This window comes from Periplaneta americana, chromosome 3 (genome assembly GCF_040183065.1).
Source record: "Periplaneta americana isolate PAMFEO1 chromosome 3, P.americana_PAMFEO1_priV1, whole genome shotgun sequence".
In the NCBI taxonomy this organism is placed as follows: domain Eukaryota; kingdom Metazoa; phylum Arthropoda; class Insecta; order Blattodea; family Blattidae; genus Periplaneta; species Periplaneta americana.
In genome coordinates, this window is record NC_091119.1 from 53,641,792 (window position 1) to 53,669,471 (window position 27,680).

The 27,680-nt window shown below is 36.9% G+C and overlaps 1 protein-coding gene across 1 annotated transcript; it reads left to right on the top strand.

Moving 5' to 3' along the window:
- Positions 1–2,434: 2,434 nt before the first annotated feature.
- On the top strand, positions 2,435–26,972 carry LOC138697022 (anti-sigma-I factor RsgI2-like). Its single transcript, XM_069822615.1, has 4 exons — positions 2,435–2,896; positions 4,774–4,956; positions 26,306–26,807; positions 26,921–26,972. The coding sequence occupies exons 1-4, from the start codon at positions 2,737–2,739 to the stop codon at positions 26,970–26,972; spliced, it is 897 nt and encodes a 298-aa protein (XP_069678716.1). The 5' UTR covers positions 2,435–2,736.
- The last annotated feature ends 708 nt before the right edge of the window (positions 26,973–27,680 follow it).

Consider the following 27,680-nt stretch of genomic DNA (forward strand, 5'->3'; position numbering starts at 1 on the left):
TGCATTCTTCACCTGATATAATTAGGAACATTAAATCCAGACGTTTAAGATGGGCAGGGCATGTAGCACGTATGGGCGAATTCAGAAATTCATATAGAGTGTTAGTTGGGAGGCCAGAGGGAAAAAGACCTCTGGGGAGCCCGAGATGTAGATGAGAGGATAATATTAAAATGGATTTGAGGCAGGTGGGATGTGATGATAGAGGCTGGATTAATCTTGCTCAGGATAGGCACCAATGGCGGGCTTATGTGAGGGCGGAATTGAACCTCCGGGTTCCTTAAAAACCAGTAAGTAAGTAAGTATTGTAGGTCTACAGAGACATCTACCTTGCGACAGAGATAATTTTCATAGAAAGTGAACTTTAAATCTTTAATAGCTAGAATCCACCCATTCAGGAATAAGACTAATTTAATTGCGTCAGTGTACAACATGGGACACTCCACTTTATTTTTGTTCTAAAGAGAGCCAAAATTACGAAATTTATTGCCCTTAAAACTACTCCATCGTCGATTATAATTTTACCATCTATTATTCCACATTTTCGAAATTTTGTAGGAATAACAGGAGCCCATGCATTTGGAAGACATCGACGCAGAGAATGACATGCAGCCCATGGAGTGGGACCCTATAACTAACCCATTCGAGCATCAGGTTACATCAGAATACCAGACAAAGATGGGATACTCAACGGAATTAATGGAATAAACGTTTCACCAACAGGTTTAGACCTTGTGGCTTTCATCTTCTGTACTATACTCCGTTTCTGGAATCTGTAGAGTATAGGAACCGAAACAAGTCCTTTGCGCAAGTGGTGAGTGGAGGGGGCCAGTCCAATGACCGCTCTGGGGGAAAACATTGATTGAAGACGAGAGTCTAAAATGCCACCTCTACCTATCACCTTCTGTCATGCGCATCTTACCCCATAGCGACTGTGAGCCGATGCAGCTCGCAATATACTCCCGCACTGATAGACTCCGCCCATTTGTTTGTCGTAGGCTCCTCCCAAATGCGTCGATTTACTCCACAGATTTCAGAAATGGAGTGCAGTCTAGGTAAAATAATTGAAATAACATGAACTATTACTCCAGCAATATTCCTGGTCCACAGTGCAGTAGCAGGGAAGTGAGGGTTTAAGATTATTTACCTCTAGGAATACAAGGCTTTTGATTTGAGAAATATTCAAGTTAAGTTATTGCTTGTCCATAACGTCTTGAATGGGCAATTCTCTTAATTCTTAAAATTAATTTATACCGATTTTTTTATAGCTTGTATATTCGAATGTGTGGAAATATGTAGATTTTAACGACTACAAAATAGTATGTGTCTTTTGGAGTTTAGGCAGCACCAGTTGTTACAAACACAGATCTACGAGTATGTACAGATACGGAAAAAATCTGGAGTTTCCTTATTGTATAAGTTTCGCCTACAACACACTGCACATGCGCAGTAAACAAGAACCCCTATATGCTATTTGTGGACAGTCGTGTGACATTGTTGCCTAGATACAGGTGGACTCCCATGAAGACTTACTCCATGAAAGAATTTTGAGTAGAATAAGTACTTAGTGCGTATGAGAATGCGTAATATTTCTTTTTTATTACGATTTTGTTGAGACGGGCTGTTCGCTCTTTGTAACGCCTGTTCAATCTGGTTAACATTTTAGTGTAACTTTAATGGATCAGTCGTGGAAATGAAAAGTGCTGTAATTTTAAGTATGCTTTTTATGATGTACACAACAAACACAAACAGCGAGAGTAAGATTATTCCAGTATTCATATTAAACAGTGTAACGTACACGAATTTACAACATGAATACTTAATACTAAGACTGGGGAATTTTGCAAAACATAACCTATAGAAAGTGTTGTCTGAGCGGTAGTTGTGTTTGTGCTGATCATCATGATGACTTGCAATGTTTGGACCTACCTGTCTTTAGTGTCAGTCCAAGACAAGTGCAAGCACATAAAATAATTTTCACATGCAATTTCTCATCCACTCAAATATGAGCTCTGCTAGACATATTTTCACTCAGGGACACCAAGATTCAAGGGGCTTTCATAGAACAATACAAATTATCCCAAGCCTACCTGTGTGCCCCCAATCCACACAGCATTTGTTTCAAAATCTCTCTTATCACTGCATAAATTAATAATATTGAAGTGCTAGTTTCTTTAATCTTCACATAAGTTTAACTTCATCTTGTTCCTGTTTCACATCTAGGTATTGCGCAAACTGAAAATTAATAATTAATGGTATTTGTGAATTTAAAAATGGTGTCGTTCTAATTATTTTATTCTTAATGTAGCCAGAACATCATGTTTATTTCTTAGTAGGTAATAATGTTAATTTCACATATCTAGTATTTCAATGACATAACTTTAATCATAAATCATCCTGGAAGCCTAACTTTCTTGGTATCATATTCGATAAGGATCTTAGTTGGCCTTTTCACATCGATGACCTTCATAATGCTTTAGACTCAATAAGGGGGGCAAAGACTAATTGGGATTTCCCGGTCTCTGATCGGGTCAAAAACCCTGATGGAACTGATATTTAACCCTTGTGGTGAATTTCGGTGAAGTCCGGAGGGCCTAATTAGTCAAATCCACTCTCCTCACCTCCACGCTGGGGCCCCCTGGGATCTTTTAAGATGCGAAAGAGAGAGTGGTGTGCGGAAAGCAATGGGAAGCTTCCGCATTTATTTATCCCAAGAAGAATAGTATTACAAATAACTGCATGATGAGTTTTTCTCCCGTAAAAAATTCCGGACGTAAACTATCCCCCCAATCGGATGTCCGGGTGGGGGATACAGGAGAAGGACGATTCATGCCAGAACATGAAAAAGAAGAAAGAAGACTGACGACTGCAACTGGAACTGGAGCTACTCTGCAGCCAGGTAAGTTGGAAAATTTGAAGAAAGCAATAAGAACAAACAGAGTGGATGTGATGGGAATATCAGGAGGGAGGTGGGAAAATAGTGGGGAGTTGCAAAAGGAGGCTAGCAATAACGAAGGAAGTTTTTAATAGAAAAAGGAACATCTTCTGCGGACCTTTGGGAAAAGAACTAAGAAAGATAGTAAAGTGCTTCGTATGGAGTTTAGCATTTTGTAGAGCAGAAATATGGACATTACGACGAAGTGAAGAGAAGAGAATAAAAGGATTTGAAATGTAGATATGGAGAAGAATGGAACATGAGAATTGGACAGACAGAATAAGAAATGAAGCTGTGTTGGAAAGAGAGGGTGAAGAAAGAATGATGTTGAAAATGATCAGGAAGGGGAAAAGGAATTGGTTGGGTCATTGGCTGAGAAGACACTGCCTACTGAAGGATGCAATGGAAGGAAAGGAGAAAGGGAGAAGAGTTGGGGGCAGAAAAAGATCTGAGATGATAGACGAGAATAAGATATATGGATCATATGAGGAAACAAACAGGCAGGCAGAAAATAGGAAAGATTGGAGAACGCTGGGTTTGCAGTGGAAAACCTGGACTTGGGAGAACAATGAATGAATGAATGAATGAATGAATGACTGAATGACTGAATGACTGAATGTATTTTTTGTTACGGTTAAAGACCGCAGATTATGTAGAGGAAGCTATTGCATATCTGGCGAGGATAAAGCAATTTTGTGCATTAATCAATGCAATTGCCCACTTTCTACTGTACTATTTCATCTTCAAGTTTTTTTATTGTAAAAATCGGAGATATGCTTCCCCTTTACCATTTTTGATATCTTCATTCGATTTTGGTATGCCTTTTTTTCTCTTTTGCCTATAATTTTTAGGGCACTAAATTCAAATGCAGCCTTTTTTAAATATATGTAAAGTTATTTCATTCTTCTTCTATGTTTCCTGAAATTTTGATTTGTTGAAGGTGTTCCTTTATTCTACATTCATAAAGCCATTGAATACTACTATCTCTCAATAAATCTATTTTAAATATAGACCTAAGCCTATTATTTTCTTGCTTGAAATTTTTATTCTTTCTTTTATTCCATGGTTATGGTATTCTAATAGGGGATACAACTAAATGATAATCCGTGTCTAATTCTTATATTTCAAAGTGTTTAATATAAACAATTGAATGCTTTGTTGACGTGAAGACACTTCGAGATATACGAGTAGCTTCTAGCCACATAACTTATCCTTTTCATTTGGAAATTTGAGAACATAACACTCTCACTTATAGCACTCTGGTAATTGCTGGTACACAATCACACAACATTTAGGAGCCATCTGTGAATAAAAGAATATGGATAAATTAATTTCATTTTAAATGAAAGTCTAAACTTCCATCATTTCAGTTCCCTGAATGTATTTTTCTTTTAGGTTATACTGTACCTATACTAGAAGTAACCGTTACTATGCGATTCATCTTTTGATTCCTTTTCAGACTTCACTTTTATGATTCACTTATTTTTAATAGTTTGGAGACGTACAAGTTACCATACTACTGTCCGTCCGAGTGGTTATTTCGCAGGGTCGTCCAAACAGGGGAAATCACATAGCAGTTAGGCCTACTTACTTAACCGTGCCCTTTCTTTTAAATTATTTTAAACAGTTGTATAATACTACGTAAATTTCCAATTCTGTACAGCAAATATTTGCAGAGAAGAGTATCCACTAGTTCTTACAGAGAGGACAGGAGAAACGTTTGGGGCAAACCGGGATGCGACATAAGCATTCGGCTGGACAGTAGCTACCCATTTATCCTCTTCGTAGTTACCAATCAGTGTATTACGAAGATTTTAACCAAGAATTACACTTCCTTTTAGATCGACAAGAAGAAAATGACAAGATGGAAACGCCGATGATGGTGGAGGCTTCGAGCAGCGACCAACAGCGGGCATTTAACAACTGGAATGCGGAGTGGGAGAAGAGAGTCAGGCAGGGGGACCCGCAGAATCTGAAGAATTTGGAGGCTGGACTTCATTATTTCCAATTCGATAGCCGGGAAGGTACAGTAACTGTTTACATCCCGAAGTATACAATTGCTTTCAGCTATGCACAAGCAGCTCGTGGATACCCAGAGTAGCGCAATCAGCTAATCAGCCGCCATTGTTATTCCATTTCAACACTCTTGGGATAGGAATATTTAAAGTAAAGCTCAATTTAGGCAGTGTCCGTGGCCCTTAAAATTAAGAGTAGGTTATTTGATTCTGACTTAGACTATATTATTTCATTCCTATACAACTGTAGCATATACGACAAATAGCGAGCGCTGCGCTGGAATTGCAATGACTGATTTGTCGGTTTTCCGGCGCAAAGGATTGTGGTACTCTGGATATCTACAGACTCTGTGCACAAGTTCAGGAGACTTGAATTCTTATTAGTAGCGAATATGGCATTTATCCAGAGATGTCATGTAACCAGTTCTCACTAGTCGCCCGATTCACTTGTTGAATTAGTCACAATTCGTAGAATCTATTCTTAAATGTTTGAAGTTTAAAATACATTAGGTTCTTGAGAGAAAGCAAGAACATTAAACATTTTAACATGAAATTCTCTAGCTTTTTAATATGGCAGTAAATATAATCGTATCATATTTTTAAATCGTTGTTTCTTAACCAAGTGTGCAGACAGTCAGAGGAGGAATACAATATCGACGGCCCATTTAGAAAAGAAAACAACTCAAAATTTAAAGTTTTGAGAAACCTGAATTTTGAAGCTTCATGTTATTGTGAAAAATCATCAAAGGATTGTTGAACTTAATCCAAATTGAAATCATGGAAATAGGCCTACGTAGATAAATTAACATGGAACAACCTAAAGCTTAGTATTCATATCATGAAATAATGTTATTTAATTACTCTGTCTATTTAGAATCCCCTATAGAAGATTTCACTTTAAGAAAAAAGCATTGAACATATGGGGCTATTCCATCAAATGACCAGTTGCCATAGAAACGTCTACCTATCACATAGCTTGTACAATGTACAGAGCGATCCAAAAGTAGCGCACATCTTAATAGGTTTCTATGGATGAATAAATGGGTAGACCTTATTATAACAATTTTTTTGGTATACCGTCTGTATTTATGTCCTAATACGTTCACATATATTTATAAAGATGAATTTGTTACATTTACTTACATCAGGTTTAACTTAAGTTACATCATTTTTCACAACATATGCTGAAAATTGCAGCCCCGTTCAGTAACGCATGTATAGCTCGCGCACGGAACGATTACCGAAAAGCAATGGTGGCGTTGCTGTCTGTTTTGACGTGTGTATGTAGGCACGCCGAGGGGGCGAGAAATGCTGGCCGATTGAAGTACTGTCTCTTCCAACAAGATGAACATATGAGGACACAGTTGTGGAAATGAAGAACGTAGCAAGAGAAAAATTTGAAGCTATTTAAACGCATAACATATGTTTATGAATGAAATAATAATACCGTGCGATACAAGTCACGTATTCACATGCAACGGAACAAACTAAAGTCGTGATGTAACTATCATAACGCAAGACTCATTCTATAGATGTCATTTCTCTTCCGACTGTACTCTTGAATATCATTTAATCTATCTCATGACCTTTCCTGTTCGCCGCTCTTCCTTATCGCATTGTTTCATTCGCATTCCTTCCTTCGGTATTCTCTACTTGCGAGACCTATACCACGGTAGGTAGGCTATAACACGGTACTCGCCACGCGCAGACTACGAGGCAAGCCCCGCCCTTCTCTACGTCATCCGTTGTACAAAGTGTGAAAGCTTACGCGCCACAGACATGCATTAAAAACGGAGGAAAACAGTAACACTATAATATATGCATACACGCAGCAAAATACAATGAGCACTATTACTTAAAACATTGGCGTCTGGCTATGGAAATCTCCATAGTTAGGTGGCCAGCTGTAGGTGTCGGGGGCCACGGAGATTTCTGGTTTTACGTAAGGGTTTGTTTTGTCATATGTCAACTTTTGTAGATTAAGTCACAGGCTTTTAATTGTCGTAACATATTATTGAATAGGAAGTTTCTTATTACCTTTGGATCCTTCTCCCCTCCTTCCCCTAAAAATTTATAGCGTACAGACACATTCACAAACCGTCAATAAAATTTCAGTTGAAACTGTCCCTGAATGAGGAAATTATTCTTTAGAGAAGCCGTCTAAGAGTATGGACATGCAATTCTGGAAAATTAGTAAAACACGGCATTCTCGTGAGAATGGTAAGTGAGGTCATAACAACGTATATGTAACATGGAAATATACTCATATGCTACTGAAGGAAAGAGATTAGAAATAGACACGATATACACTTTCTGGAACCGAACTTCTATCTACGGCATTTTCTTGAAAGAAAGACAAAGGTTTACGGTACAATAAGAAGCAACAGAGAGCTTCCGAAGTCTTTCGTTGAAGATGAAAATAATTTAACAGTAGAAGAGAGCGTATTATATAGGGAGGATGGCGTCTTCTTTAGATTTCGAAATACGAAAGAAGAGAGGAGTTAGGATGGCCAGCACTTTGTACTTGGTGACACTAGGAAGAAAGGAAAATGCTAGAGGAGGCTGTGTGAAAGCTCTCTTGCATCATTCAATAGAACAAATATGTACACAGAGTAAGTCAATATCTGTTCTACTATTCAATTCTGAGAAAAACTATAAAATGGAGCAGAAAAGTTGTGTTGTGATTCCTAAACTGTGCTTTAGGATCTATAAATTAAAAACTCTGACATGAAGCTGTTATATAAGAATAGGTCTATCTTGCTGGAAACAGCTAGCTACTGACGGAAATGATTTAATCTAGATGTCATAAGATACTTGTAGTTGTCTCTCTTCAGTTCCTCAAACAGACCTCGAACACTCTTTATAAAAATCAAAAATCCTTTCTGAAATGGCAAAATAACTTTCTTACCACTACACGCATTAAGTTGAACAATTGAAATAATTAATCTTAAACTTGATCCTGTTTTTCAGTTTCTATGCCGTAGATGATCTTTAAATTATATTTAGTGGCTGGCTAGAGTTCAACACATCGAATCCATCATTAACACATTTTATGAATTCTGATACACGCTTTTCTTCGGGAATAAGGTGCAAAATGGTTTTGGATATTGTATTAGAAAGAACTTCTGCGACCTTTCTTACATTTTGCTTCTCCATTCCACACAGAGTTAAATGATCATTTTGTATCTTGTATGTGTATTTCAGATCTCTTTTGTTGTAATTCAGAAGTTTTAAAAATGTATTCTCATTCACAAATTTCAAAACCACTATCAAGAAGATCGTTTCTTAAGAATTTCAGCGCATGTGGCACATCACAAAAAGCCCATATACTTATTTCAGGAACGTTAGTATTCTGAAATTGGGTTTTATTTTGGACACGACCCAACTTTAACAGAATCCACATATTACGCGGCCCCATGTCATTTACGAATCCTCTCATCCTTAGGCCTATATTCTTCAATTCATATACAGCAGTATGAAGAATGGCAGGGGTTACTGCGCTGTCGGATCGTAAAATATTATCTATAAGAATGCGTATCATCATTTCCCACGGGGCGTGAAACGCTTCTGTCAAGTACGCTTTCATAAGCCACTATCCATGTGAACGCGGTATAGTAAGCTTGCCGGTGACGTCAAAAGCTCACGATTCGGTCGTGACGGGATCAAACATGTTTGATTTTCAGTCGTAAGCCGCCTGGCTTTAGTGAAGCAAGATGTCTTGTTAGCTTTGTTTTTAGATTTAGTAAGAGTGATACAATACAATTTTTGGAACTATAGGTATCAAATAAAACATGTTCTGTACAATCCAACATTGGGCGAGTATCGGGATCGTGATAAACAAGCAGCAGCGGATAAATGAATGTCTGCTACCCTAAATATACCAACATTTGGACCGAAGGAATTTATAATGAAATTTAAAAACTTGAAAAGTTTTTTGCCAGGAAATGAGGAAAATTTCTGAGAGTGAGAGATCAGAAAAGTCTACCGATGAGATCTACAAACCTAAAGCTGCCTGGTTAATGAAAATAAACTATTTCAAGTGACATTCTAGTTCTGTTTTGGCAGTTATTGTTTGTTTCATACAGTTTTTGTGTCATATTTTGTTATAAGAAGTCGAACTCGCTCAAACAAATCTTCAAATTGTACCTCTGTCATTCTTAACGAATTTTTGAAATCCTCAGGATGATTTTTAAGTTCTCCTTCAATAAATCTTCAAGCTCCCAAAGCTTTGCGTTGTAGTGTCCACTGCCTAACCCACCATCTCCTTCTCTTGTGTTTTCTTCTTTGCAAGAAACGATTTCATTCGCTGAAACTGAACATATAACCCAGCCGTCGGCAATTTTGTACTCGCGATGACATCACTGGACGCAAGCCGCAGTACGTAAGATGTAATATTAGTCGAGGAGTATAGAGCACTCCGTTCGGATCCCAGTGGCGGACTCTCAACCCAATCATCTGACGTAGACTACACAATATTGTTTTATAGATGAACAGATTGTATTGTATTTCACCTTTATGTTTGCTGTGCTACAACAACCTAGGAAAATACTTCACAAATTGCCACTCTTAATACAACTCGTAAATTTTCGTCTGCTAGTCACGATCTTTGTTTAGATTTTACAAGTTTTCGTTCAGAAAAAAATTGTTCGGAAATATATCGAATGTAGAGACAAACATAGTGGCTATGTAGGGTCGCGGCAGGCAACCTATGATAATACTATAGATATTTTCTATGGAGAGCATTTTAAATAATTCTAAGCCAGTCTGGTGTGTTATACAATGACAACGTTTAATGTCCTCTCTTATTTCCAGCTCTCTTAATATCACGTTAGTCCACCTAGTAGACTTTTTTAAAGTCGTATTTCGAGTCCCGTATGTTACTATAGATACTAATTACTTTCTGTTCAGATTCGTTTCTTCTATATATTTTCTTCATGCTTGGCATAACTTTTCTCTTATTGTATTTCCTTCGAGTGTAATGACATCGAGCAAATATTCTTATACAGAGAGATAATTCGTAACTCCGCGGATGAACATTACCATTTATACTGCATCAATATCTGTGTTTTCACCTGAAACGAGAGATTAGACCACTGTTCATGCATCTTTGATTTTATTTCTCGTTCAGCTAGTGTTTCAATATCCCTTATCCTCCTTTGTAATGTCTGTGTGGATAATTTCATACTGTTAAAAACATCAGATTATTCGGGACAAATAATGTTAGCAACTTTATTCTGACATGTTTTAATGAATTGTCTTTTATTTTAGCACTTCAATGATTTTGCGATTTGTATGTATGTATTGCGAGTAATTTTACGGCTGTCGCCGTCTCCCGCTTCTCAACTTCCAGGTACTCCGGTTTTGACAATCGCCCATTTGTAGACCCCTGCAGACCATATCCTCCTGAACCTCCTCGCTCCATTTCTTCATTGGCCTTCCTCTTCTCTTTTTTTCCGGGGGAGTCCAGTTGAAGACCTTATTAGGCCAGCGGTCGGCTGACATTCTCTGGAGATGCCCATACCATATCAGGCGTTTAGTTTCCACTGATTGTAAGATATCTCCTGATACCTGCATTATATTTCGGACATCCTGATTCTTAATGTGGTCCATCCTCGAAACTTGACAACTACGGCGCCAGTAATCCATTTTTAGAGCCAACAATTTCTTCTTCATCCTGTCTCTCATTTACCAAGTTTCAGATCCATAGGTACATATACTTTCTATTATAGTTTTATATATACTTGTCTTAGTTTTCCTTGTTACCTTGTCATTCCACAGGAGTGTATTTAATTGTCTTATGGCCCGCTTTCCTTGGCCAATCTTATTATTATTATCTTCATCACTTTTGGCCTGACTGTTGAGGGTAACACCCAAATACTTGAATGATTCAGAATTTTCTATTTGTGTATCCCCAGTATCTAAATTTACCTTGCTGCGACTACCCACAACCATGTATTTTATTTTCTTGCAATTAATTGATAGCCCCCCTTCCTTATTTTGCGATTTCCAAAGCAATAATATAACTTGCATGGAGTTCCCTTTGACTCAGTTTGTTCCATCATAATTTAATACTGGAACTGTTATTTGAATTTCGTTCTTCTATATTTTAATTGCTTGACTCCGTCTAGCCCTACGAAAAGAAAATTATTTTTATACTTATTTTCTACTGCATACATTTCCGTTTACAATTACATTGGATATGTTCATGCTTACCTATGATTTCGTGATAATCTTATGACGTGTCGTAATGTCGCTAGATGTTTGATTTTTAAGTGTCTATTATAATTTTAGAACAGAAGAGGCGTCTACATTGTCACCATATGCACACCTACTGTTCCTCCCATTCTTCCTTAAACACACGTTTCCGAACAGACGTTGAAGGTTTTGAGAAAGAAACAATCTAATATAATCAGGTATCCACTGATAGATGTCTGTGTACTGGAGTTGTAGGGGAGTTGATTGGAAGGGAGAGAGTGAAGCAAAGACAGTTTACTGCGCTGCCCCTTCGACAGCACTATTGCTAATGATCACGATGACATTTTCTCCGATCCCTGCCATACATTCTTCAGCAACTAACCATGGCTACGTCTCGACTGACTACTTTGTCCTTCCGTGTGAACGGACCACGCTTTCCAGCAAGAAGGAACTGGCGTGGAGCAATCACGATATTTTTAAATTGACGCGAGCGTTTCACGCCCCGTGGGTACACAAGCCTGCTAAACAGTCAAATGTATTGTCGTAAGAAATGCTATGCTGCACTTGCATTTATTATTATTATTATTATTATTATTATTATTATTATTATTATTATTATTATTATTATTATTATGTCTTTTTCCATGTCAATCGTATTATTTATATTATATTTTAAGATCTCAAAACTAAAAGAGATCAAACCTACATGCATTTTATGGTGAAGAGATGCCTTTGTAATGTTCGAGGAGAAGGTAATGGATATTTAAGTTGTCTTTTAAAATCATAGGCGTTTTAGACAGAGCTCGTAACGTGACTGCTACAGCAACATCTTCGACTTTTTCCCCCTTCAAGTTACTGCTCTTCTAGTTATTAACACGGATTTTTTTGAGGACTGAAAATGGAGGATAATTTAATACTTTCATTTTCAAAAGTCTTAATACGGGCTTCTAAGTGCATATTTTTATGTTTTAATTCCTTCAAAGTTTCTTCTAGCTCTGTAATTTGGTCCGAAAGCATCTCATTTTCGGATTTCAACAATTTTTTTTTCAAAATATCAATTTTTTCGTGTCAGAGATACTAGGATTAGTGAACACTTGTTCATTTCCATTATTAATTGCAGGACAGTAATTTGCTCCCGTGTTCGAGACGCTGGAATCCAACACATTTTCTAGGATCTTTTTGTTATTTCTCCTCTCCATGTGTTGGGTCCGGCGTTCTGAAGGATCATTATTTGATTCGGGATTAGAATTCGGTATAGGCCTATTTAGATGGGGTTCAGCTCATTCACGTAATATCCATTTATGTTTCAAAGTTGGAAGCTCCGTTTTAAGATCCCTTTCATAATAATTTTCACCAAAATGATAAGATCAGACTGTTGCGTTTTCTTCATTGAAAGAATCTTCCCTTTCACACAAATATGCCCATCTTTTCCTACGCACATCTTATTTAGGGAATCTGTGGAAAGTGATACTCGCGCGGGCAGAAATCCTTGTTGTAGGCTGTTTGAGCAGGTAGCAATAGCGCATACAAAAGGCATTTTTTCTTGTTTTGTTTTCGCAATAGCTACTTTCAATAGTACGTCATAATGTTAGTCCTTAGAACTAGACCAATTAAATTTATATTTCAGTTATGCAATATACGGTCGTAGGACATATTTTGACTGAGAAAGATAGCATAAACATTATTTATATTAACATTTTCCAGAAATTATTATTAAAACAAATGACCTTATGATGAAACTTACTTGTATGTACAGAATGAAGTAGCTCTATTAAACCTAACACAAAAATATGTACAATCACTATTTACAAACACAAAAAACAAACAATTTTCACTCAAACCCTCAAACTACTGTAAGACTGGTAATCCCCGCCACTTGGAGTGTACAGTACGATTATTTAGTCCTGACAGTCGCCGGAGATGTGCGCCTAGATCAGGCGAATCCATTTAGTTACGCCAAGGGGTGTATGGGTTATTCATTCGCTTGCCTTCGAAGCGATCGGGATGTCATGCATGCGGTGGAGCGGCATGTTTCCAGTACAATTAAGCTGTACTGCATTCCTTTACCGACCGCTCGCCCTTATCTCTACTCCGGAACTTTTCCCCTCTTTCGCGTCGCTGAGCTGTCAGGACTAAATAAGCGGTCTGTACAACGGCTGACGCCAGAGACAGAGTTTGCTACCGCGCATCCAGTTCATGACATGTACCGTGTTATACTTACAGTGGCATGTACGAACTCTTTTTACCATGTTTGCGGCCACTTTTTTGAGCACGCGTACACTGATGTTGTTAATCTCCGTTGTTATGGTACTCTTTAGTTCCTCCAGAGTGTGCGGTCTGTTTTTGTATACCCTTCCTTTAAGATAACCCCACATAAAGAAATCTGGGGACGTCAAATAGGAGGTCATGGACGCTACAATCCTCGAAAAATGATACGCTCACCCAAAAGCTCGCGCAAAAACTGCATGGTTTCATTAGATGTGTGACATATGGCACTGTCCTGCTGGAACCAACAATCACATTCATCACTGTCAAGAAGCGCAATAAACTGTATAATGATATCTATGTACACAACACTGGGCACTGTAGTTTCAAAGAAAGTGGAGCCCACTATACGACGACGTGAAACGGCACACTACACTCCAATTTCTTTAGAGTGTAAGGGGGTTTCATGGAACACATGTGGATTTTCGGTGGACCAAATTCGAGAGTTTTGACTGTTCATGTAACCACTAAGGTGAAACCACGCCTCACCTGTGAAGAACACACGGTCAAGCTCTGCAATTCCATGGTTGTCAACTAATGACCGCAACCATGTAAGCTACAGTACACTACGCGATTTTGTTTATTAGGCTCCTTGAATTCTTGAACACTGCGTACATGATAAGCACGAAAATGTAACTGCTTCATCGCTCTCTGAGCACTTCCACATGAACTCTAAGAGTGGAGCTCAGAGTCTCCGCGAACGTTTTGAAGGCGAACGCTCCATCACATTTCTCACCTCAGCCAGTTTAGCAGGAGTTAAAATGGCCGGTCTCCCGGTTCTCTTCTTGTCTGCAACTGATCCACATTCCCTGAAACTGACGATTACTCTCGTTATGGTCGAATTGTTGGGCACTACCACATCCGGATAATTCGTCTACAACACGTGTACAAGGACGACTGGAAAAATAATGTTCAACAACGAAACCTCGTTGCTCTTTGGAAAACGACATGTTTGCCGAGCAATAAACAAAGAACTATTGCAAGCGTCAGTGTATACATACACATCACAATGACGACAAGGTTTGTTGCTGTTAATACCCATGATGCGGTAGCCGATAGCACTTTCCAACTGCATTACTCAATATAGACACCATAATTTTAATGTGAGCGACTTTTGGAGCGCTCGTATTAGGCAAGACCCATAGGCCTATAATCAATGCTTTTTTCTTAACGTGAAATCCTCTATAATTACTTTCTTCTCACAAGATCTGGGAGTTATCTTCGGCATGGAGTTCCACCTCCTTGGCCACCAAATATCTTCATTGAGTCATTCCACTTCAAACAGGACAAATATAAAGGAAATTTAACCTTGATGTTTTTTATTTCTGTCAAATTTTTTGTTCGATTGAAGGAACAAAAATAAAATTTAAGGGATACAGGGTTACATACAATCTGTGAAATCATATCTTTGTAATTTCTCAGTCGTAGATTGGCTGTTAATTTCGCAATGTTTCCACCATCAATTAACAACTTTATATTCTCATGATGACCACACACATACAGACTGAATGAGTACTACTAGCTCCAGGAAGCACACATTGTTTTGGTCTTAGTTCCGCAAATTTTTAAAAACTAATTTGTATGTCTGAATATTTAACCTTAAAAGCTCAAAATGTTTCTTTTAAATCTGATAACAATAATCTTTTCTGTTTCTGTACTTTGTGGCCGTTTTCTTTTACAGAAACGAAGTTTTACTTTCTCGCCATGATGCGACTTATATCATTATTAGTGTAATGGTCAATTAAGTACTTTTTCCACTATGGATGTGTCTAAAGTTTATCCAATTCTAGATTCTGGATTTGAGAGAATTCCCCTCTCTGCAGCTAAGTTTTTTGTAACACTGATCATGTGATTAGATGCATCACAGTGTTCCCTAATTTTACTGTATGACCACTCTTCAAATATATAGTATTGACAGAAGTCAATAGTGTTTCCGAAACACTCTGGTAGCTTATTAATTATGTCACCGCTACTCTTCTCATCTGGTGTTGTTTCTACTTCCTTTTTTCTCAACGCGAAAAATCTTTTCCTTATGTGTCTGTTTTATTTTCTGATATTTCTGTTAGGGATAATTCTTCTGTGATAATTTCTTCTTCTTAATTGATGTCTCACCCTTGACATCAAACTTTCATTAAAATTATCAATGTCCGTCACTGACACCTCTGACACCTCTGAATTATTTATCAATTTCCGAATTGCCTGTTGTTTCTTCTTCAATGTTCTGGACACTAGAATCCCCTAAGATATCAACACTGCTGGTTTGAACAGCACTTGATTCACTAATATTTGACATTAACAAAATTTTCTTACGACAATTTTCACAAATCCTAAGATTGTACGACAACTTAATGTGTTGCATTTTCAATTTTTAAGCATGTTGGAAGTCACGCACCTTAATTTCCCTTTCTTAAACCTACGACTATGATTGCTTATTTTGAAAGGATTAAAACACTGATCATGTCTAGGTTCTGTTATTACTCATTGTGATTAGCCTACACACTAATTGCACCAACTAAAAACAATAACAGAAACTACGCCACACACACTCGCAGTAATACTATAGTACAGTGTTATTAATGCTCTAACGTTTGAAAATCTCGGAACAAACTGAAGAGAATTCATTCCGCCTTGGCCCTGGATTAGGTATGGTATTGTATATCCCAGCCAATCTTCTCCAGACATAAACAAAGAGGACTGACAGTCGCCAGTGTGATGTCGCATGCCAGACTTCAGCCAACAGTTAACAGTGTGCCGCTACAAGGGATTAAGAGCGCAACAGAGCTCTATGCGCGTATTTATTTAGTATTTTTTTACTCTGTCATTTATTGCTTTTCCACTATGAAATTTTGGTCTACTTACACATAATTAAATGGAGAACATGCTGATAATTTAAAAATGGTATTCTAAGTTTGCTAACATTATGAACAACAAAATTAAACTATATAATAATTATGGCATAAAGTACTGTGAATACATAAAAATGGAAAGTGATTATACACAGGCTAAAAGCCTGATATTTAACCTTCCAAATGAAACTAACCTCGATTTCATACGATACACATAATGGGAGAAACGAATGTTTGTATATGCCAATGTGTACAATTTTTCAATAATTTTGATGCTGTGTAGATCTCAAAATAACCAGAACTGGGGCCAAGAAAAATAATATGGGTCTCTTATTTTTACCCTTAGAAAGCATACAAGAAGTTTCAAACAATTCTAAAAATATGAGATCAAAAATTTGTCCGGTCTGACGTGGAATGACTCCATTGCATATAAAGCCGACACCTTTACATTTATACTTTGCTCCAAAACATGACGCCCTTCCTTCACACCTTTCACCACTTAACTGTAGAAACGAGCAAGGGGTAAAATTTACAAGCGTCTAGCTGTAGCAAACAGGAGTCTCAATTTCTGCGTGTCTGATGGGTCGGGAGAGATTGGTCGAGATCGGTCGTCTGCCGTTGTAAGAGCCATCTCGTGTATGTGTATATATACGCGTATTAGACTGTGCTCTATATCGTGTAGGCCAATGCCATCATCCTGGCGGCAGCCTTCGAAATCTCATAGAATTGTCTGTGTTTTTTCTGTAATTTGTTAAATTTGTTTCTCTATTTATTTGTGCTATTTAGATGTGTATTGATATAATGTAACTAGTAATAACCATACATTTTATGTAAGTTTTGTGGTTCCTCAGTTTTCTTATAAACGTAATGTACAAACTCATAAGAAAGTAAAGCATGTTGTGAAAGTAAGCAAGTCCTTCAAGTGCGATTATTATGACGCGCAGTTCAATCATGTGAAGAATCTTAAAAGGCATGAAATTAAAAAAAAAAAAAAAAAAAAGAAACATAATATTGTATATAATAGGTTTAAAAGTGACAAAATCTTTAAATGTGAAATGTGTGATGCACAGTAATCAAGAAAACAAACTCTGAAATAACACGAAAGTCAGGTGCATCAGTTAGAAGCAGTGACGCGTAAGAATGTATCAAAACATCATTGCTCTCTTTGTTCATATGAAACAACCAAATATGAATGATTAAAACATTATAATGAAATTCATAATATATCACAACTAAATCGGAAACATTTCTAAACTTAGAAGAAGTTCATAAATGGAAGAAAAACACAGAAGTGGAGACCAGAGAAAACTTTATATACAGTAAGTTAGAGCGTGTCAGAAAACAGCAAGTAACATTAAGCATCACTATTTTTCCTGTTACCACAGTTGAGTATTACATGCCTACGTGAAACAGACAAAGGCATATATACAAATACAGGGCAGCAAAAATTAATGCTTTTTGTCCGGCCAGTATGAAAATAAGAGAGTTGGAAGTTATAATTTACGGACACACATGTTGGGCATGGAAGTGACCTTGGCCATTTGTTTCTCTCTTCTTCTCAGCGCCTGGAAACAGCCAGTAAGATAGCTAACAAGATACCATTTGACACCATATTGAATGAGATACGAGACTCTGTCACAGAATCCAGTTTAGAAACAGTACATCTCTTAACTAAAAAGGACTGTATAATACTGAGAAAGCCTTCAATCTTTCGGAAGAGGGGATGCGTAATGCTGGATACAGGAAGTTACAGAAAGCAGTGATCAGTGTATTCTGTATTATAAGTAGGGAAAGGAAGTTCATGTATTTGCATATTTATTCTCTATCATTGTTTGAATAAGCTGAAAGATTATCTACATGAATCACACATTTCTGAATACAATTATATTACTTTTATTGTGCATTAATGTGCATATTTTGCCTCTATTTATAAAAGCATCGTATTTTAACATTTATGCAGGGAACCTGCTTATTATGTATGTTTATTTGTCTTTCCCTCATTTTTAAAAGTATGTAACCTTGTAAACACGACTAATTTATGCTTATGAATTTTGAACATAACGATGGCGCCCCCATAGGGAGCCTCTTGAGTTAGCAATTAGTATTCCTTTACTGCAGTCTTGAGCAGATTTCGATAGAACAATATCCAGTTTAACATCAGTTCCAAAAAAATGTAGGAGATAAAGTGAATGAGAAAACAGCAAATATTCTTTCCAAAAACCCTGGATATTATCAACTTAAAGAAATTCAAGATATTCTCGAAGGAAAAACACCCCAAAAACCAACAAAATGTTCTGTAGAACAGCTCACAGCTTTTGTGCAAGCCCTTCTTACTTCTTGTGACGTAGAACGAAATTTATCGCGCTACAAAGCTATGCTTAGAGACAACAGGCAAGAATGACAACAGAAAACATACGACACTGCTTAGTTGTGAACTGTAACAGCATAAATGGAACATTCAGCAATGAGGCTAGCATTTCAAAATCCATAGACTAAACGTAAGTTACCTATACCTTATTATTCTGTTAAAATAATCTCAGACTGATAATGAATACTTTGTAGCATATTTATCAACAATTTTTACGGCATAAATGCATACATATTCTTCACATTTTTAGGGCATGAACTTCCTTTCCCTGATTATAAGCCACAAGGAACTGCTCCTGACATGACAGCACATTTTTTGAAAGAAGAAGATTTTGTTCTTATAATACAAAGCCCAGGGAGAAATTTTAAAAACATATGGCTCAGAGAAAGTAATAATTGAGGGCTTTGCCGGAAGAAAGGTGGATAGACCTATATGCCCTTCTTCGGAAAAACGGTTTAAAATATAGTGAATAATTCGCTAATTATAATAGCGGAATTTTGTTTTGATTGTACTGTACATACCTGCAGGAAAGGGCTGCATGCGTGTATAACATTTTATTCAGGTGCATTTTAAAATCTTAGATTGCATGTATCTCATTTAGCCATATTGACGTATACGCCCTTTTTCCGGCAAACCCCTCAATTATTGATGGTAGGGCCTACCCATGGTATGGGTGATTATGGATTTCAACTTATCGCAATAATGACAGTTGATGAAATGAATCAGGGATTTCCAGGGACTTTCTTAATATCTAATAGGACAGATGAAAATGTGCTATCTTTTGTTTTTTAATTGTGTTAAACAAGAAATTGGTATCCTGGCCACAAAATCTTCATGAGTGACATGAAAGAAGAATTTTATAAAGGTTTACGAAAATGTCCAGCTTTGGCATCAAATTTTTTGGATTAGGACTCTAAATTATACCGGGAAGCTAGAAGGCGAATGAAGAACTTCCAAGTGCCTGGGCAATAGATATTACTACAGTGCGAGCGAGAAGTTTCTCCGCAGTGCTTCTGTAGCCACGGTGCAGCCGAGAATTCAAGTGGCAGCACTGGCCGCTAAGCATATGATTGACTGGGGATGTGAGGTTGTCAAACCGGAATTAATGGGAAAATGTCAACTTTCTACAAGATTACGTACCAGCTGTCTACAGGATTACTACAACTAATGGAGCTGCGGAGGGACTTTTGGATCGCACTGTATAAAGCTTGGGTAACTGCGATGGGCCCTCCCGATAAACGCTTGTTTTACACCTGGCACATCGAAAAAGTATGGAGTAAGAACATTAGGAATAAAATAAACGATTTAACCTAGCAGGCAGTAACATACAAGTATTTACGAGTTCTTCACACAGAAAATGACGAGAACACTTATGCTAAACTTTTGGTAGGAATCCTTCAGTATTTAACAGGTGATACTGAATTATCATTATTTTTTTAATATTTTACTACTACTGCATGAAGAACGTAGTGTGTTGGGCCTGCTGCCGTAGGAAATAATTGTGGTATAGATATTAATATGCACATAGAATGGATGCAACGTAGTGCTCTAAAGCACATATACCTACACTGTAAAAAAAACAAGAAGACTAGACAAAGACATATCAACTCTCATGAAATTAACCAGAGATAGACTATTCGACAGACTGACCGTTTTGAACAAAAGAGAAATACAAAAACAAATCTGATATGAGCAAGCCAATCCGCAAAGAAGTTCTAAATATTTCTCTGTCACTTTTGCAAAGAAAGGAAACAGATCAATAAAATATATGTACAGTTCATGTTTCTTTAGTGTTGTTGTTTGTTTGTTATTTAGTAATATTGTATTTGTTAAATTCGTTTCTTCATAAGACAGTTTATTCATTTTATCCTGACATTATCTATGGGTGGCAAGATTTATATACAGTGATGTACAGTTCAGCAGTGTAAAGTGAAAAACTGGTATCTACACATTCATTTGTAGATTGGATTTAAATGGTGAGTGACCTATATGGTATTTCATAACATACTATTAATGATGTTCATATATTAATTATTTATGTTGGATTTAATCAATTTTTTGTGGGGATATTCATATTATGTTAGTACAATATAGGAACCTTACATGCAGGAAACAAGCATCGAACCAAAATCACACATGCGCGACTGATTTCACTCGACCCAACAGTACAATCGTTAATGTTTTATTGTACAATCATTACTTATTAATTATAAATAAGATACACTTTAGAAGTGTAGGTCTAAAAGCAATTGGCGTACAAATGTATGTAACACTTATTAGACCACTACACCTATTCATTTCAAGAGAAACACAATATCTGAGACTTAGAATAAATCGATGCCTAATGTCAAAGGACACTAACTTCAAAATCACAACTTTACAGGGGAGGCAAAAAACAGTTTAATTGTGTACATTTTATTGTTACTGCTTTAATTTAAGAGATATGTTGATAAAATTTAAATCATATATACTGTATATATATATATATATCAAATATAAACCTAAAGACAATACAATACAGTACATATTTTCTAGAAATATTTTAGTATTGTCTTAAAAATTAACACATTTTGGAGATAGTGTTCTTTGTTACTAACGAAGCTTTCAATTTAGTAGACAGTGTTAAAAATAAATGCCAAAATATTGAATTTAAACATTTTAATAAAAAATTATAGCTATTTGACAATGCAAATTAATAAATTTAATTATTGTGGTGAGCAGCAAATATCAATTTCTTCTTCTTCATAAAGGAATATTATCTAAACTTAGAACATATCAGTAAGATTATAAAAATACCAGTTAATATTATTTACGCAGCATAAAAGCATAATATTATCATTATTAGATCAATTTATACTATTATCTGAAATATTAATTTTAACAGTGCATTTATAAAATAATAAAAGAGCAAAGTTATCTTCATTTTTACATTGCATTTTAGAACATCAGTGTTTTTAAATATTGCTAATGTTACTTTAATATACCACAGCTGATGAGGGTTTGGACGAAAAAGTTATTCAATTAATGATCAATTTATTTAAAAAATAATGAATTCTACAAATTCAGTTCATTTAAAAGTCTGTCTGCACGTAATGAAAAGAAAACACACACTTAACTCAGAATTTGTGCCCTAAATGACATTGAATAAAATTATAATATGAATATATTATATTATATTTGATTCAGTATTTTATGTTTTGAATAGTATCAATATCTACACCTCTCATATAAAAATTTGAAATTTCCTCTTAATTTTATAATCACTCATTGCTCTTCATTTTGAGTACTGTATCTTATATTACGATTTCCTGTTCTCCATTTTTAAACTATTGTAAAAGAATTGGTAATTTCCTGGTAAAATATTCTGTTTACACAGTTGCAATAGATTTTTAATTTTCTAATCTTGTATATTTTTAGTGCTCCTTGATGCTTTGGTTTAAGCTGACGATTATCCAGCCTAAATCCATGTGTAATCTTGCTTTGTACATTGAATTTTTGGAATTCTTCATCATACTTGTATTTAAATAATAAGTGTTCACTGTTACTTTTCCGAAACTGGAACCACACTATATCCAGCCATCTTACAATGTTTCCGTTAGTGTCAACTTTCTTGTTCTTTATTAATGTCTTCTGAATTTCTCTTACATAATTAAATCACTCTGTTTCACTTCTATTTTTGATACAGCTTAAAGTATAGTGTATCACCCTGATGGATCAAATATTTCTGTATGTTTGGTTGTTTTTTTTTTCAATGTTCGCGTGGACTGTGTCCATTTGTGAATGTCCTGGTTAAAAAAAATATGTTCAATTTGAGGTATGTCAAAAACATTCGCAGCGTAGAGGAGCATGGTTGATATAAGCACATTCCTCCACAAGTATCGAACATGAAATAGAACCTTTTACCATTCTGCAGTTTTTTCATTTGAGCAAAGAGACGTGATGGTACTACTGCAGCTTCCCTTTCTGCAATTATCTCGTTTCATATAAAATTTTGTGCTGTTCTGTTGGCTACAGCATACATGGTCAAATTATATAGGCCTACAGCTAATCTACGTTTATAAAACACTCATTCCATTTTAAAACTTGGATTGTAGCGCACAGCTTCGAAATAAAATTAAAAAAAGTAAAGAACGTTCACTGATGCCATAATTTTGTAATTTTCTTTTACTTGAGCTGCTTCCTTTCTTTCAATGTGGGACTGACGAACTGCCTCCGTTTCTATCTTCTTAAGTTCAGACATGTGATCATATTTATAACATTTATTGCATTGATGCTTTCTGGGATTATGAAAAGCTATATTAAAATTATTTTTGAAAATATGACGTTAATATGAAAGGTTTTCTGTCTGAACATTAGCATTCCTGAATTTCCCTCCCCCCAACATTTGGGCTCATCATTGATCCGGATGCACCGCAACCTTAGGCTTACTGTGCTACCTATGTTTTATCATTTAATACCAATTCATCAACCCTGTTACCTTGATTAAGGTGTACAGTCCAGATATAGAACGTTTATTACAAACTGTAAACTTCTTACAAACTGAATTGATTTAAGAATGCGTGTTCTATTAATAAAAAAATTATCAAATCTTTAACAATAAACAGTATGGTGATTGTATTACATTCTTGGTTGTATGTTCTGAGGAAGTGTCACCAATAAAATCTTAGAAATGTTAAATAATTTAGAGACAAAGAACACTATCTCAACTCAGTGTTCTTCTAGTTTATATTTTATTATTGTCAAAGAAAACTAAGTCTAGATAGTGTTGTTTGACATTCAGCATCTGTCTAAATTAACACAACACTATCTTAAAAAAAAAACAAAAAAAAAACTATTACTTGTAGAGACATATTACTTTCACACTATTATAAAGGCTACTTTGTACAACATGATACTACAAATAATTCAGAAAGTCGATTTTTGGCGATAGTGTCCTTTGACACTAAGCCGTCGAAATGTCAAAGTGTTTTGTAACTAATTCTATAAGTGAAATGAATTACTTTATAATCGAAATTGAAACGTTTATCTCTCTTCAATAGCACAGAGCATACAGCTGATTGCGAAGCCCGACCTCTCTATGACGTCACATGGAATGTTTGAGAGCGACATTTCTATTTGTCTCCGAATCACACATTAGTCGATGGTAGCCAATAAGAACTCGACATACAATATAGCTAGCTACACCTGAAAATTTCTACTCCTCACAACGTGACCGATCTCGACCGATCTCATCCGACCCAAATTAGACGTCTCTTGTATGCTACAGATAGACACTTATATAAAATTTAGCTGAGTTGCCAATTCCTGAAGTCATTATCACATTGTATTTATGCCACGCGCCTAAGGGTTAAGAAGATAGGGATTTACGAGGGTTTACAATTCCAGGAAGAAAGACCGTCATATATTTTGGTGCAAGGTATACCCTCACCATTATTACAATCTAAAAAGCGCCACATTCCAGTACAGTGCCCCGAAAACTTACATAGTGCGAACACTGGATGAAAGATTAAGTAACAAAGTTTACTCCGAAGACCGTTTAATTGCACAACTGGACAGTATTGCACAACACAGCATGACCTAATAGTCTATTGTAATGTAACGTTTATTGTTATAATTGTAACTAACAATAAAATTACAAAAATGGATAAGCAATAAAGAAAACTGGTAATGTTTTAGGCCCATATTCGAAAAATTCTGGGTTAAAACTCCGTGCCCAGCCAATTTGACTCATGTTTTTCATGGTTTCCCTCAGTCACGAAGGCATATACTGGATTGGAAATTTGCGTATCATGATTCATAACACCCTTAATCACCAATATCATGAACATTAAAATAAAATCTAAATCAATTACATGAACACAAGCCATTTATAACACACGACAATAAAAACAGAGTCAGAACAAAAGTCCATGGCCTACAGATATACCCAAAGATCCTACACACGTGATACGATCATAGATGTTAGTGTGTATGAATAAACTTATCAAAAGAGATGCCAACTGAGAATAAGTGAAACAGGAGAAGGTGGTTATGGGATTTTTAAGTCAGGTAGGATAAATTTAATTTTAGACAAAATGAATAACACGACCTCAGAATGGCTCGAAATTAACATAGGAGTGAAACGGATTTGCGGTGTTTCTCTTTTTCTGTTTATAATGCACACGAAAAAAATTATTCAGGAATGGAGAGCCATGCGATATAAAGAGTTGGAGATAAACAGATATTTAAAAATATGTTAATTAATATTTGTGGATAACCTAGTTTTAATAGCACCTACAGAAAATGATCTACAATACTCAGTACATTAGTAAAATATCATTGCAAAATATAACATGGAAATAATACAGAAAAAGAAAGTTTTGCCTTCTGGCGAAAATAGCTTGTCCCTAGTAAAATATGTTTGGAAGACAAAATTTTAGAAAGAGCAAATGATATTACATATATTGGCTACAAATTAACATTTGATAATTATTTAGAATAATGAGCAAAACTGTAAAACACTCCAAGACTATGTAAATGATCAATAGAGTAATGAAACCTTCCCTGGTACAGAAAAACACTAGAATACGACTTCAACAAACCCTGTACTCTGTTATGGCAGTTCTTTTTATTTTATTGAGTTATTTTACGACGTTGTATCAACATCTCACGTTACTTAGCGTCTGAATGAAATGGAGGTGATAATCCAGGTGAAATGAGTCCGGGGTCCAGCACCGAAAGTTACCCAGCATTTGCTCTTATTCCCTTAAGGGAAAACTCCGGAAATACCTCAACCAGGTAACTTGCCCCGATCGGGATTCGAACTCGGACCACTTGGTTTCGCGACCAAACGAGGTGACCGTTACTCCACAGGAATGGACTTATGGTAGTGAGGCAAATATATTAAGGGGAAAGAACAGCTAATGAAATAAGATTTATGCGAAGAACAGTATTATATAAAAATGAGACCATAAGCGCAGCGATGAAGTAATGGAAGAACTCCGCCTGTAATCAATACTCAATTTCATACAAAATATGAGAACAATTGCATGAGACGTTTGCGATGTATGAGATCCCACAGAATCCCAAAAGCTATGCTTCACTATCTATCTTAGGGGAAAAGATTTCTGGGAAGCCCCATAAAGAGTTTGAGAGAAAATTACTCTTTATTATGAGATCTAATAGACCACATGACCTAAAACTTGTATGGATGATGATGAAGTCAGGTAGATAGATGTCTTTGGAAATGGTTCTTGTTGCGCAGTAGTGCAATGGAACAAATGCATAGTGTGATTGTTTTGGTTTTGCCAATCCACATTGCATATGCAAGGAATTTCCGCCATCGAGTACAGTTAAGAGAAAAATATTATGTGCTGACAATTAAGATTATTATTGTTTTTACCAAGTATGCTAATTTGGAGCTTTATGCCATGAAGTCCTGAAAATATGCTGCATAGCATGCTCAATAGTTAATATACACAGGAACGCCTGAAATATGAAAAAAAAAGGTACAGTTAATTTTGTATATTCGTTACTACTGTCGTTCAAAACATGTACAAAATGATTTTATATGACTTGAAAATGGAGAGTAAATTATGCAGTTGAATACGTATCCTCGCCTTACTACTAGGTCTATGTCATTCACTGAAAGCAAGTGAATGCAGTGACACATGCATAACAATCAAGTTTATTTTGCTTCTTGCAGACTTACCAGGATACATGGAAGACAAGCCAGGTACAATACCCCAAACCACGCCAGCTACCATGACAGAACCAATCCCAGCTCACATGTTAGATCCCATGCCACCACCCGTGCCACATTCCGTGCCACCACCCGTGCCTCCCGTGCCACCACACGTGCCATCACCCGTGCCATCACCCGTGCCAGCACCATCATTACAGAACCCACCAGAAGAAGAAGATGACATTAGAACGAAGAGTTGCTGCTGGCGTTGTTTAAGGTATTTATTTTGTGGGCTACTTCCCATGTCGAATCGCAGGCCAGCATCCATGCCAGCGCCTATGTCATCTCCCATGATAGATTCAATGCCAGCTCCCATGCAAGATACCATATCAGTACCTATTCCAGAAACCATGTCAGCTCCCATGCCAGATCCAATACCACTACCAGTGCAAGATTCCATATCAGTGCCTATGCCAGGTCCTATGCCACTACCCATGCCAGGTTCCATGCCAGCAGAAGATAGGCAAAGAAGGAATGCCTGGTGGTCTTCTTTAAGATATATATTTTTTGGGCCACGTCCCGTACTAGATGACGAGACATATTACACGCCGGCACCTATGCCAACTTCTGTGACAGCATCCTTGCCAGATCCCATGCCAGTACCCAGACCAGCACCAATTCCATATGATATGCCAGGATCCATGACAGCTCCCATGCCAGATCCAATACCACTACCAGAGCAAGATTCCATATCAGTGCCTATGCCAGGTCCTATGCCATTACCCATGCCAGCTTCCATGCCAGCAGAAGATAGGCACCGAAGAAGGAATGCCTGGTGGTCTTGTTTAAGATATATATTTTTTGGGCCACGTCCCGTACTAGATGACGAGACATATTACACGCCGGCACCTATGCCAACTTCTGTGACAGCATCCTTGCCAGATCCCATGACAGTACCCAGACCAGCACCAATTCCATTTGATATGCCAGGACCCATGACAGCTCCCATGCCAGATCCAATACCACTACCAGTGCAAGATTCCATATCAGTGCCTATGCCAGGTCCTATGCCACTACCGATGCCAGCTTCCATGCCAGCAGAAGGTAGGCACCGAAGAAGGAATGCCTGGTGGTCTTGTTTAAGATATATATTTTTTGGGCCACGTCCCGTACTAGATGACGAGACATATTACACGCCGGCACCTATGCCAACTTCTGTGACATCCTTGCCAGATCCCGTGCCAGTACCCAGACCAGCAGCCATTCCAGAGGATATGCCAGGACCCATGACAGCTCCCATGCCAGATCCAATACCACTACCAGTGCAAGATTCCATGTCAGCGCCTATGCCAGGTCCTATGCCATTACCCATGCCAGCTTCCATGCCAGCAGAAGG

Excerpts from the sequence above, each read along its gene's own strand:
- LOC138697022 (XM_069822615.1), top strand. The coding sequence starts at position 2,737 with ATGATGAGTTTTTCTCCCGTAAAAAATTCCGGACGTAAACTATCCCCC. Across the intron at positions 4,957-26,305 it reads CCAATTCGATAGCCGGGAAG|ACTTACCAGGATACATGGAA; the intron begins GTACAGTAACTG and ends TGCTTCTTGCAG. Across the intron at positions 26,808-26,920 it reads TCCATGCCAGCAGAAGATAG|CATCCTTGCCAGATCCCATG; the intron begins GCAAAGAAGGAA and ends CTTCTGTGACAG.